Raw genomic sequence first — 14,571 nt, forward strand, 5'->3', positions numbered from 1 at the left:
GCCGAGCTTAATAAAACGCGCCAGTCGTTTCTTTCTCGTGCTAACCGGCGCCAATTGGATACACCAAGTGAAGCCAAGTCCTTCTCCACCTGATCTTTCCAACGCAGAGGAGGCCGCCCTCTTCCTCTGCTACCACCAGCTGGTACCGCATCGAATACTTTCAAAGCCGGAGCGTTTGTATCCATTCGGACGACATGACCCAGCCAACGAAGCCGCTGGATCTTTATTCGCTGCGCTATGTCTATGTCGCCGTAAAGCTCATACAGCTCATCGTTCCATCGCCTGCGATATTCGCCGTTGCCAACGTGCAAAGGTCCAAAAATCTTACGCAGAATCTTTCTCTCGAACACTCCAAGCGTCGCTTCATCGGATGTTGTCATCGTCCAAGCTTCTGCGCCATACGTTAGGACGGGCATGATGAGAGTCTTGTAGAGTGTTAGTTTTGTTCGTCGAGAGAGGACTTTACTGCTCAGTTGCCTACTTAGTCCAAAGTAGCACTTGTTGGCAAGAGAGATTCTACGTTCTAATTTCAAGGCTGACATTGTTATCGGTGTTAATGCTGGTTCCTAAATAGACGAAGTCTTTTACAACCTCGAAATTATAACTGTCTACAGTGACGTGAGTGCCGATACGCGAGTGCGCCGACTGTTTGTTTGAAGACAGGAGGTACTTCGTTTTGTCCTCGTTCACCACCAAACCCATTCGCTTTGCCTCTTTATCCAGTTTGGAGAAGGCAGAACTAACAGCGCGGTTGTTAAGGCCGATGATATCAACATACGCCAACAATTGTACGCTCTTATAAAATATTGTGCCTGAGCGATTAAGTTCTGCGGCTCGTACGATGCTCTCCAACATCAGGTTAAAGAAGTCACACGACAGCGAGTCACCCTGTCTGAAACCTCGTTTGGTATCAAACGGCTCGGAGAGGTCCTTCCCAATTCTGACGGCGCTGCTGGTGTTGAGCAACGTCATCTTACATAGCCGTATTAGTTTTGCGGGGATACCAAATTCAGACATAGCGGCATACAGGTAACTCCTTTCCGTACTGTCGAATGCAGCTTTGAAGTCGACGAAAAGATGGTGTGTGTCGATTCTCCTTTCATGGGTCTTTTCCAAGATTTGGCGTATTGTGAATATTTGGTCGATGGTAGACTTTCCAGGTCTGAAGCCACACTGATAAGGTCCAATGAGTTGGTTGACGGTGGGCTTCAGCCTTTCACACAATACGCTCGCTAGAACCTTATAGGCGATATTTAGAAGACTAATCCCGCGGTAATTGCCACAAATTGCAGGATCGCCCTTCTTATGGATTGGGCAGAGCACACTTAAATTCCAATCGGCAGGCATGCTTTCAACCGACTATAAATATTTTGCATAGAAGCTGATGCATGCTTTACCAGCTCCTCGCCGCTATGTTTGAATAGCTCAGCCGGCAGTCCGTCGGCGCCCACGGCTTTGTTGTTCTTTAGCCGTGATATTGCTATTCTCACCTCGTCATGGTCGGGTAGCGGAACTACAATTCCGTCGTCAACGATTGGGGTATCGGGATCTTCACATTCTCTATGACATGCGCAGCTGTCACTGTTTAACAGGTTCGAGAAGTGTTCCCTCCATAATTTAAGATTGCTCTGTACGTCAGTCACCAGATCGCCGTCTTTGTTCTTCCAGGAAAACGCCCGGTCTTAAAACCTTCTGTAAGCCGCCGAACTTTCTGGTAGAATTTTCGGGCGTTGTTCCTATTGGCCAGCATCTCAAGCTCCTCGCAGTCACGTATTTCGGCCTCTCGTTTCTTCTGTCGGATAATACGTCTCTCTTCCTTTTTCAGCTCTCTGTAGCGATCCCACATGGCTCGCGTTGCGCCCGATCGCAGCGTGGCTCTATAGGCGGCATCTTTTCTTTCGGCGGCAGCATGACATTCCTCGTCGTACCAATTGTTTTTTCGGGCTCGCCGGAATCCGATTTCTTCTTCGGCGGCGGTACGTAGGGAACGAGAAATGTTGCTGCATTGTTCGCGCATGCCGGTGTGTTGGGCAGTGTTCTCTGAGAGCAGGAGTGAGAGTCGAGTGGCGAATCTTCTGGCTGTCTGTTGTGATTGCAGCTTTTCGATTTCGAACATTCTTTGCGTAGGTAGATGTACGTTTTTTGCTGCACAGAGGCGTGTGCGCAGTTTGGCTGCAACAAGGTAATGATCCGAGTCGATGTTGGCTCCTCGGATCGTACGTACATCTAATACACTAGAAGCGTGTCTTCCATCTATCACAACATGATCGATCTGGTTTCGCGTTTTTCGATCAGGAGACAGCCAGGTAGCTTGGTGTATCTTTTTATGCTGGAATCTGGTGCTGTAGACTACCATGTTTCGGGCCCCGGCGAAGTCGATCAGCCTCTGTCCGTTACCGGATGTTTCGTTGTGCAGGCTGAATTTTCCGACTGTGGGACCAAAAATTCCCTCCTTGCCCACCCTGGAGTTGAAGTCGCCAAGCACGATTTTTATGTCGTGGCGGGGGCAGCGCTCATAGGAACGTTCCAAGCGCTCATAGAAAGAGTCCTTGGTCGCATCGTCCTTCTCTTCCGTCGGGGCGTGGGCGCAAATTAGCGAGATGTTAAAAAATGGCGCTTTGATGCGGATTATTGCGAGACGCTCGTCCACTGGAGTGAACGACAGTACTTGGCGACGAAGTCTCTCTCCCACAACAAATCCGACACCGAATTTGCGCTCCTTTACATGGCAGCTGTAGTAGACGTCGCAAGGTCCTATGTTTTTCTTACCTTGCCCCGTCCATCGCATCTCTTGGATGGCAGTGATGTCAGCCTTTACTCTCACGAGGACATCAACCAACCGGGCAGAGGCACCTTCCCCATTAAGGGACCGGACATTCCAGGTGCATGCCCTCAAATCGTATTCCTTTTTCGTTTGCAGGGATCGTCATCAGTGTTGGAAGTTCTCATCCGAGGCTTTGTTGCTGTTTTCATTGGGGGGGCTTTTTAAGTGGCGGGTCCCAAACCCAGCGCACAACCTGGGATGCTTCGCCTTCTCACGTTAGCTCACTCCCGAACGGGTGTTCGGAAGCTAACCAGAGGATACGAGGGCTAATCCCGGACGTTGTGAGCTGCTTGAACCATATGTAGAAGAATCGTCCTGGCCACTCCCAAGTGAATGGCGATCAGTAACTTTCCCCACTTGCGTGGACTTCTACACATGGAACCATCCTCCCTCGCGAAAAAAGTAGCAAGGTGTTAAATCACAAGATCTTGGCGGCCAATTGTGATCACCTCTTCGAGAGATAACACGGTCCGGAAACTTTTCCCGTGAAACATCAGGGGTTTCGTTGCTTGCGTAGCGCCATCTTGTTGAAAATAAACATTGTCCAGATCAATACCATCCAGTTCCGGCCATAAAAAATCGTTAATCATCACTCGATAGCGCAATCCATTCACCAATAACACCTGTATATTGTGTAATCCTGAAAAGCATCTTTAGAGGATATAAGAATTCATAGACTATGCGTTGCAAAAATGGTATCTCTATAGCTGGAGCCAATCGTACTTAATCAAATTTGGATTAATTACTGAAATTTTCGTTTATTTGCTCAGTCGCAGAACTTGTTAAACAGAATTGAATCTATTAAATATGCCCGTAGGATATTTCAATATATTGTCTTTATCAAATAAATTAGTACGTTTGTATAATAAACAACATATCAATGAGTACAGTGTAAAACTCATGCGATGATTAATGTAATAAAGTGAGTATAGAAAAAATACAATTTGTTTTACTTATAATTAAAAGTCAACATGTGTAAACATGTAATTGCGAAAAAATTGCGAAAATACAGAAAGATAATTCCTGAATTTGTTATTCAAAATACTAAATATAATCCAAACATATTTTTTGCCTATGAAATTACATATTTAATTAAACACGTATGTATGTGTGCGTTTGTTGCAAGAATGGCACTATTACATTGGATGTGAAGATTCAAAGATTTATAGTGCGCTGATTTTAATTGGTTGTTGTTGTTGTTGTTATTGTAACAACATAAACAATCCCCGTACATTTGCGGTGCTGAAGTGACAGTCCTTGGCATGATATAAATCCGGGTCGTTCCGGTTACGTAGAACCGACTGTTGCGGGAACGCCTTATATCTGGTGTATAATTTTCACTGCCTGCTTTCGGCTTACATCTACACATCCTTTATAATGTGCGCATTCCGGCAAGTGGCTATGTTTCTACATGGAATTCAACATTCGGTGCTTTAATGTGCTATATATTTTTACTGGTTTGCTTTGCGAAAAATTCTGTATTCAAAATTTGTTTTTTTTTCTTCATATATTTTGCCAACTATTTGTTAATTATTATTATCAGCAACGCCGTCGCTTGAATATTTCATTTCAATTATCGTTTGGTTCATTGTTAGTTGATTTTATTTTATTATTGTTGCTGTTATTAGTGGCTTTTGTCTTTGTTGCATCAGTCTCGTTGTCATTCAAGTTCACATTCACATTCTCATTCATATCTGTATTTAGTATTTGACTTGTATTTGTAGGGATTTCGCTATCATCATCCGCTGCATTTGCGCCGCCGATGAGGTACGACACAATTTCGGCACTAGCACCACCCACAGCGCCATCCATTTCCGTTTCGATTTCACCAACTTGGTTTGTGGAGCCAATTAGTTGTGAGCCCGCAGGTGGTGTTGTTTCAATACCGCTAACATTATCTGAGACAGCGTTGATTGCTACTTCAACAGCACCACTTCCACCTCCACTGGGCGCACTACCATTAGCACCTTCACCATTCTCCACCTTTGCCAATTTCGGTTTGAATGTATTGTTTTCTGCGTTGAGTACATAATTTTTAAAGTGATCGCTATAGTTGACTGCACTGCCGCCAGCCGTCGATGCCACACTATTACCAGTAGGAGCGGCTACATTAGCGCTTTGCCTCATGCGTCGTTGCTGTGTGCTAAAGCTCGGACTCTCGGATCTGGCGCGCTGCAATTGTGGTCGGTTTGTCGTCGTTTGATGGCCATGCTCATAATCACGTGAACGTCCAAATTCAAAACCATTCTGCCAATGTACATGCACATTTTCGTATGAGGGATCTTCATAGCGATGAGTAGCTGCATTCGAACGATTGGCTTGCTCCGATTCACGTAAACGATTCAATGCACGCGGCCGCATATTGAGATCACGTCTTAGCGCCGCTGCTGCGGCTGCACAGGGTGCGTGCATCTCAGCATTGGCAGCACTGAAACGCACAAGATCGTGCGGCATCATACCGCCAAGACGTGGCGTGTAGTACGGATTGGTCATATGCGTGGCGGCAGAGGTGGCATCACAACCGCCACAATCGCGAGAAAACATAAAATTGAAGTCGATCATCTGTAAAAAAAAAATAGAAATTGTAATTTATGAATTCTCGTTAATTACTTAGCAGGCATACCTTACAATCAGGTCCCTGTCCAATCCACAATGGCAACCACTTGTTGACCAAAAGCCATTGTAGACTGGATTTTGAGATGCGATTTAAGGTACCCGAATTGGCAGAGTGTTCAGGGCTAGGCGTATTTGCCTTTGCATTGGTCGTTTGTTGTGATGTGATTGTGTTATTTGTTGCTTTCTTCGTAATTGCATTCTTGATGGCAAGCGCCTTTTCAGCAGCAGTACTGCTGGCGCTGTTGGAATTGCTCGGTTTATTCGAGTTCAAACCAAGCGCTTTTATTTTTGGTATGGCGCCTGTTTGGCGATTGCTAGACGAACTGGTTGGCGCTTCATTGGCGCCACTTGCACTGCCATTACCATTACTATTATTAGCACAACCCATGGATAGTGGACCAGCGGAGGCTGAACGTTGTTCGCGCTCTTTAGCGTTATTTACAGCAACTTAAAGTGGAAATAAAGTCAAATTTTTATTATTTTAAGAATTTTTTTTCTAGAAAAGCTTACCACCATTAAATTGCATGGGCAATTGCTGTCCAGCGGTGGTAGCTGCTGCCGCGATGCCACCACCTATGCCGACTGAGGCGCGATATATGTTGCTCATACTCTGAGCATTTTCGCCCTGTAAACAGCTGAAGAATGATGAGGTGCTGTTTTTCACATTATTGCTGTCTTTTTGGGTGGCACCTGTTGCAACATTTGTTGCTGTTATGGTAGCATTCGTTGTGGGGGGTATAGCATTACATCCACTATTAATAATAGGCGCATTAGCCACGCTGGTGCTGGTATTTAAGCGTATGTGACCAACAGTGCCGAAGTGAGAGTGTCCGAGCACGGCATAGTGACCGCCTAGGTTGTAGTGGTCAATATTGCCACAGGATGAGCTCAAATGACGCTCAATTCGTCCAATGCCATGACCGATAACGTCCAGACGCCCATAGACGCGTGCTCCACTGCCTGTATTTCGATAAATTGGCTCGTCCCGTATCTGTTCGTAAATGTTTTCGTATCGCATGCTGGGCTGGTAGTTGAAATTGTAGTAATTGTGCGATTCGGTATCATCGAAACTACGTTGGCGTTGACAGTTGCTGCTGCTGCCATAAAGCGAACCAGGCACTGCGTTGGATGCAGTGGTGCGCGAGGCATTGAAACGATTGGCTTTTTGGAAAAATAGTAAAGTTTTTATAAGAAAAATGGATTATTTTTTTTTAGATATATTAGAGGTTCCACTCAATTCAACCTCATTCTTTACCTCCTTGTAGATCTATGTGGAAATTGCGTCGAAATCCCAAGCCTGAACGCACGGCACGCGGCACATCATAGGCTGGTGATGGCGTGTCTGTGCGATCATAAAGATCATTTCTGTAGCTGATATTCGGTAAAATACGTGGTTGGTTGTTGCTGGCATTGTTAAGATTATTCAGGTTGAGTGGTATGGCATTTGCGTCCGCTTGAGGTTGCGGCAGTTCATTCGCAGGGGCAACAGCGTTGGCACCAGCAGCAGGAGCAGCGACTGCGGCTGCAGCAATTGCAGCATTATATTGCTCAAGTGATTCATAGATGTTCTCGTAGTGTGGGTGATTTGGTTGTTGTTGTAGTTGGGAAGCATTATTATTGCTACTGTTGTTTAAGTTGATATGTACATCATTGCGTGAGTAACCAACTGCACCCTCGACATTGCTGCCCTCAGCTTGACTGTTTTCATCATCTATGTTTCCACCGGCTGCTGCATTTGCTTGGCTAAAAAAGTCATTCACATATAAAAAAGGAGTTTACGATAGCAAATTTAAAATCTGACTTTACCGTGCTATTGCGCCCTGCTCTTCCATTCACATAGGCTTGTCTATCATGCATACACCAGCATAGCTGCGTCCAATAGTCATGGAAGCAGGCAAAATGCGCCAAGTGTCGGTCTCTGGGCAGTATACCTGAAAAATTAATACCGGAAAATTAAATTTTTGGGTACAGTTCCAGTGTAAAAAAAACAAAAATCGATTAGGCTTTTCTCCACCAAGTCCTTGACTACTGTAGTTAAAAGCCCTTTAAGTTTCAGAAATACCGAACGTTTCCACTGTTTGAGGTTTGCTCACTGATTTTATGCTAAGCCGGCCATATACCAGTTTAACCCACCGTTGAGCACCCGCATTTGGCCAGACTGGCTTTTCCGACTTTTGACGTGGATTTAACATATTCTCATTAAAGCTAACGACTTGAGCTTCCAGGCAGCTTCTTAAAATTTAATTTTCTATCGAATATATAGATATAACCTTTAAAACGGATTCTCGAGCGGAACGAAAAAAGGTCAGACCCGGGTGCCCAAACGCAGGCTTTAAAAGGTGTCCAACGGAGGGTTAGATTTTTTAGATTGAAACTCTAAGCTGTACTTAAGACTCAGTGGAAATGTTTTGTTATATCATCCTTTCTCTATTTAAATATAAAATATAAAATGATATACCTCAACTGATCCTAAATTAGAGGTACCATCATCACCGCCCACCACAAACAATACGCCATCGTGTGCCACAACGCCAGCATTGCGACGACAGAAGGCCATATCAGCTACAGCATGCCATTGATTTGTATCGGGATCATAAGCTTCCACAGACTTGCGCACCATCGGACCATCATGACCTCCCACAGCATAGAGTATATTATTAAGAACACCCACACCAGCACCGGAACGGCGTGCAGACATATCTGCTACTGGACTCCAAGTATCTGTATCGGGGTTATAACGTTCCACAGATGATAAGCATTGGCGTGAGTAACCATCGTAGCCACCAACAGCATAGAGTAATCCATTAACAACGCCCACACCTACAGAGCTACGACGAGTAGACATCGAAGCGATCAGGCGCCAAAGTTCGGCTTTGGGATCGAATACTTCAGCGCTGCTGAGACCTGTTGTGCCGTCAAATCCGCCCACAGCATAAATAAAACCATGCAAAACGGCGACACCAAGTGTGGAGCGTCGTGCCTCCATGCTGTTACAAGTGAGCCATTGATCCGTAGCCGGATCGTAAACATCAACGGTGCGCACACGCAATGAGCCATTAAAACCGCCCACTGCGTAAACTTTATCGCCCAGTACAGCTAAACCGGCACTAGAAGCAACAATTAAAACGAGTTAAATTTTCATATCTTTTTTGCGTGCTTTTTTTCTAAAAACTTACCGACAGCGTCTATTCGGCATTTCAGCTGCCTGATACCACTTCTCTTCGCGTAAATCGTAACACTCGACCGAACGTATTGCCTTGGGCGCTTGTCCGCCTATAACTAGCAGAATTTTCGGCAAACCCACTGGCTTGCGCGGTATAGTACGTGCCGATTTAGTGTCATTCGGCAGCAAATGATAAGTCAAAGCTTCAATTATCAAATTCTTGCATATTATATTCCCTTCTAACAATGGCTCCTTATCGACGCGTTGCGTAATGTACTCTTTTGAGAGAAAGGGCAACCGCACATGCTCCATCAGCACGGCAGTGTATTGCTCTCGCATAGTCGGATCGTAACGTATCCACGAAATCACACATTCGTACACTTTTTCCTCGCTTGGCACACAAATGCGATCGTTGCATATCAAACTGATCACTTGCTCGTGATTCAAATTGAGAAATTCATCGAATTGAATTACCTCACTAGAGAAATGAAAAAATACGTGAGTTAAATATTTAAAATATAAAAACGATAAATATTATAGTTATGGATATATGTAAATAGAGTGCTAATGGCAATTACAATAGGTCTGTTCATGCAAAAATTATGCAGTAACTTAATTTCCAAGTATTCGCTCTCAAAGAGAAAAATATCAAAAAAGTGAACGCAAAACCAGTAAAAGTTTGCAAGTTTTACAAACAGCTGACTAAATTGTTGACGGGAAAAATCATAAAAATGTTCAGTTGAGCTACTTAGTGTTAAAAAAAAAGAAGAAAAATAAATAAGTAAAGCAAATAAAATGCAAAAATAACGAGCTTAGCATCACATGATTTTATTTGTTCCATTTCATTATCGCTGTCAGATGAAGAACATTCCTTTGCAATTGTATTGTTGCTGCAATTACAGCTTGTTTCATATTTTCCTTGCACCCTATTGTCAAATTAGTTAAGGGGTTAGGGATAGTCAGAATTTTCAAAAAAAATTGTTTTTTTTGCATTTTCTGCAAAGTATAATATAAAAAGTATTGCAAGTATAATATCTTTAAAAAATTGTGTGAAAATTTGAAGTGCATCCGACTAATACTTTTCGAGTTATTCAACAATTAACAAAGGGTGCTCAGGCGCTCCTGAGCGTTAAAGAGCAAGTAGCTAAACTTTAAATGCGTTTTTCTCAAAACTATGTTTTTTGAACTGGTGATCACTGGAACTTAAAAACCGCTTGGTAGATTTCAATAAAATTTATACTGCTTGTGAAAAACATAAAAAAATCGTGCCTGATCGAAGGATTTTTTTGTTTTTTTTTTAATTTTGATTTGAAAATATTTCCGAAAATCTAAAAAATAAAACCTGAGGCCGTCATATTGTTAATTTTGAAAAAAAAGCTTCGATCAGGCACAAGATTACTAATAAAACTAATTTTTCTTGCCCGATTGATTTTATATGAATCTCGAAGGGCTTGTGATCACCGCAAGGGACTTCGGGAGAAACGGGCTCCACACAAACAGCGATAACTTTTACAATTACTAGTTTTTTTGTTGAAATTTTGCTAAAGTCAAGTCGAAACATGATGTATTAATGCTATGTTTTTATTTCTGTAAAATAAAGCAACTGACTAGCAAAAAAAAAAAAAATATTGAGAATCATCAGTTTTTCGGGCCTCTGACTAACCCCTTAATAGTCAAGAAGTACAAGCATAAAATACAAAAGATACCTTCCATACTTTCGATTTGTATTTCGGAAACTGCAGCAACGATGACTGCAAGCTGTGGTTCAGAGGTACATACATATCTCTATATCGTTGGCCAATTTATATTTAATATATTATATGACTTCAGAAAACCTTTATAAATTTTATCTAAAATGTATTTACTTAAATTCTCCAGTTAAATCACCATTTTAATTTAATTTAGAACTTTGACTGAAATCGCAAATTTTAATTACTTACTTTATTTCTACTTTGCCATCAGTTGTTCTTCTCACTTGCAAATTCTTACAAGTATAAATTTATCCAGTAAAAACTTGCAACTTCCCCTCAAAATGAAATGTCATGTTTCTGTCTCACTTTCCCCTACTTTGCAAGTTTTTTTTTTGGATACATTAACACCAAAACTTGATAGTTTCTAACATTTTTGTTGCAAATTATTTACTTCATGAACGGGCCTAATAACAAACCGCTGCGTGTATTTTGCATTCGCACTTAAATATTTGTTTTGCGTAATACTTACTTGAAGTGTTGTTCTATATAAGTGTCGGCATAGTTCAAAAGGTCCACACAACCGTGAATGTCGGCGAATTCTCTTATCCCCAAACAATTGCTGGCATCCAGTTGTGTTTGCAAGTAATCACAACATGCCTCACGGACATCAGTCAGCTGCAGTAAATTTGCAGCGGTTAATAATACTTGCACATTATCCTCATTCACCTCCACAGTGGATGTATACACATATTCAATGAGCAATTCGAGGGCACGATGATCAACGCCTTGCAGTGTTATGCGGCCCTGACGTGACTCTTCAAAGCTGGTGAACATGGCATAAAAGTACGGACTGCAGGAGGCGAGTACCATTTTGTGTGCAGGAATCTCAATATCATCGGCAACCAAAGTTACATCACAGAGTAAATTTTGCCTATGACACAGAAATTATTAGAAAATAATGAGATTGGTTGATATAAAGGGCGGTTAAGTTTCAAGGGCCGGTGTTGATTTTGATACAAAATACAATTTTTTTAGGAAATTATTGTCATTTCTCTTTATTATGATAATACTGATATGGCTCATATACGTATGGAACAAAATATCTGCCAAATGGCCTCGGCGGCACACCTCCAAAGACCACCAAATGCAAATAGTTTCTTATCTAAATACATACATACATATGTACATGCAGGGCTGCATTAATGCATATTTTTTAATTTATGAGTATGCATAAAATTGTTATTAGAATGCCAAAAAGTAAGCTTAAAGCAGATATACATATGTATATAGCGACATAAATATAAATCTGTCTAAGCGCGCTACTTCACGTTTTAATCGAATTTCACAACTTGTTTTGAATATGAATGAATAAAAACTGATGACAAGCATTTCAGTTAGAGTTACAATCTTTGGCCGGATATAAAATTCATTACCGACACCCTGCTACTACACCAACAACATCCCACACCTACCAAACTAGAGTGGAAAAAACCTTTAGTAAGTTTATGGTACAATTATGAAATAACCAAAGTTCATGTTAAAATTATACATATGTACATATATGATATCAATTTGAAAAGTTAAACATGTTCTTGTGAATTTGGTAATAGCATAGACTTGGAAATAAGACAATGTGTAAACTGGTTTCAATAAAAAATTCGGCTATATTTTTCTGTTGAAAAGGGTGATATTTAATATTTATAAATTGACAGTAGGAAAAAAAAAACAAAATTAAACATCTACCAAATCTCATTAGGGGGCAGCACTCAAGTTCAAGGCATCAATTGTGCAAACAAAAGCATCAATATTTATTTTGTGCTCAAGCTAAATATTATATTCAGCCTTGGTGAAGTTCATAATACGCTACAGCTTTTGCATACCGACCAACCTCAAAACAAATAAATTATCACGGTTATAGTACGTATTGATATAATATGCGCTCACTAAGCTTATCATGGGAAATGCTACATATTTCTTTTTCGAAAATGGACGTAATATATAAGTAATATAGTATCATGACGTTACACGCCAAACGAGTTTTGAGCTGTTTGTAGCATACACGCACATACGTCGATCGCCAAGTTAAAGTCTACGTAATTAAAACAAATACATAAGTATGTATGTATTTGTCAGCACGTCTAGGCATTTGTGTGCTTGTAAATGCATGTTAGACGCGTACAACAGCTGCTATTTATTGTTGGCGTTGATGAATGCCGGCGGCGTATATTGTTTCCATATCAGCAGGCGTGTTGTGTGCGCCAACAACCAAAATTGTAAGGGAATTTAATTGAGAATATTAATAATGCATATTTGTATATAATATAAATAACATATGCACATTTTTTGGCAAGGTTGTCTGCCTTGAATACGAAAAATATAATACGATGTGAGAATTTTAAAAAGCTGATTTCTTTGCACTTACTTGCGCATTTCGTTCATGGCCTCGAATGAGCGTGTGGTGTGCTGCTCATTATGATACTGTCCGACGGTGCGATCTTTGCCATTTGGGCGCTGAATATGTTTTTGTGAGCTTTCATCCAAAGAATTTTGACTTGCATAGCGTAGCAAGCAGCTAAAGTTGTTTTTTGTTTTTTATCGTGACAAACACATTCATGAAATTTAAATGCACATGAAAAAACAATAATTGTTAATGAAAATAGCTAATGCAAATAATGTACTAATTGAAAGTTGTAAAACAACACCCTACCTGCCGCGTTCCATGCTACCTTCGGCTGCTGAATTTTGTATACCATTGCCATTATTGCTGCCAACACCGCCGCCGACTCCTCCGCCACCACCTGCACCTGAACCTGCTCCACCCGTTGGCTGATTGTGTCCCAAGTTGCTCATGATGCCCAGCGTGTATTTGGTCAGCAGTGCACTCAACGATATCATCCACTAAACACTTGCACTTAATTCCACTGAATGTGGACCGCAAAAGCGGAATTTTACAACTAATAGCCGTAAAAAATGCAGAATTTTACTTCTTCAAAACACAAACAGACAGACAAATAAACACCCAACCAAGTTGTTTCTCCAAATTTTTGCTTTAGATTATTTTTCTTTTCATAATTCTCTTTCTCTACACACAATTCACAATTCAGAGTGCTGCCGCATATTTCGTTTGTGTGGAAAGATAGCTCAGCTGTGAACAGCTGGTCGCACAGGGTGTACTGAAAGGTCCGAAAATGTTCGTAGGTTGTTTTAACGTTTTTTTCTGTGTTTATACATAAAACTATTTAATAACAACCTAAAAGTATGTTCACATATGCAGTGATTAGCAATAAATCCACAAAAATGAATCTACCCCCTCGCATATGGCAGTTTAGCTGCAAAATTAACAATCAGCTGTCAAGACTGTTTTGTGGTTTTTCTAAAAAGATATTGGTTTGGTGTAATATTTTATTGTTTTTGATTTGTTTGATTATTATAAACGATATGAAAAATAGGCAAATAGAAGCAATCATTGTCCAATTTGTTGCTAGTAATAGACAGATGGAGGAATTCCATAAACGACGTCTTCCGAGGTTGCACAAATTTGTGTTTTGCTGCCATTTTATAATAAACAATAACGGGCTTCGCTTTTTTGTAATATGAATGCTGAATTAATAAATTCTAACAAACATTTTACTGGAATTATATCTACAAACCTGATTTCTTTGCCAAGAACCATAAATAGGCGAATAAAGGCGAACATTTACGCCAAGCCGCTGAAATTGTGAATGATATTTATGGTGCCGATAATGTAACAGCTAATAGGTTTCATCGGTGCAATTTTGGTTTTGTGGATTCTGTTCAGGCATTTTTGTTGTTAAAGAAAATATCGATAATGTCGATAAAATCACAGAAATAATCGAAGTTGTCCGGCATGTTAGTAGTCGTAGCATCGCCCAGGAGCTAAAGATCGACCATAAAACAGTTTTAAACCATTTGCGCAAAAATAATGGATTTCCTTTTCTCCAAACTATTATACACAAAATAAACTAAAAAATAAAAAAAGTTGAAGTAAAATTATTGTAAAAAAAAAAAAAACACAAAAATGATACATAAAATAAAAATTAATTAAAACAAAAATCAAATAATAAAGGTGTTGTGAAGTATTTAGTATAATGTAATAAACTTGGATAAAAATGATGTAAAATGGGGTTAGAGAGGTGTATCCCAATCCTAAAACTGAAAACCGCACCCTCCGGAGGCTTATAGATTTTAAGTAATTTGTGGTTAAAGTTGTTTAATTTAGCGAAAAGTTGGTTGTTGTACCTCAAATAAGAGCGAAG

General features: G+C 40.7%; 1 protein-coding gene across 3 annotated transcripts; it reads right to left on the reverse strand.

Moving 5' to 3' along the window:
* Window positions 1-3,562: 3,562 nt before the first annotated feature.
* Window positions 3,563-13,371, reverse strand: LOC128862968 (ring canal kelch protein). Of its 3 annotated transcripts, none has more exons than XM_054101824.1 (10): window positions 13,002-13,366; window positions 12,717-12,866; window positions 10,824-11,225; window positions 8,617-9,081; window positions 7,899-8,547; window positions 7,247-7,371; window positions 6,696-7,183; window positions 5,954-6,601; window positions 5,448-5,887; window positions 3,563-5,386 (listed from the first exon to the last, which is right to left on the reverse strand). In XM_054101824.1, the coding sequence occupies exons 1-10, from the start codon at window positions 13,187-13,189 to the stop codon at window positions 4,394-4,396; spliced, it is 4,548 nt and encodes a 1,515-aa protein (XP_053957799.1). In that variant the 5' UTR covers window positions 13,190-13,366; the 3' UTR covers window positions 3,563-4,393. The 3 variants fall into 3 exon arrangements, with proteins under 3 accessions (XP_053957799.1, XP_053957798.1, XP_053957800.1); XM_054101823.1 differs by having other exon boundaries at window positions 5,951-6,601; XM_054101825.1 differs by lacking the exons at window positions 3,563-5,386; window positions 5,448-5,887; window positions 5,954-6,601; window positions 6,696-7,183 and having other exon boundaries at window positions 7,273-7,371; window positions 13,002-13,371.
* Between the last annotated feature and the right edge of the window lie 1,200 nt (window positions 13,372-14,571).

The sequence above is a fragment of the Anastrepha ludens genome, chromosome 5 (genome assembly GCF_028408465.1).
Source record: "Anastrepha ludens isolate Willacy chromosome 5, idAnaLude1.1, whole genome shotgun sequence".
Classification (NCBI taxonomy): domain Eukaryota; kingdom Metazoa; phylum Arthropoda; class Insecta; order Diptera; family Tephritidae; genus Anastrepha; species Anastrepha ludens.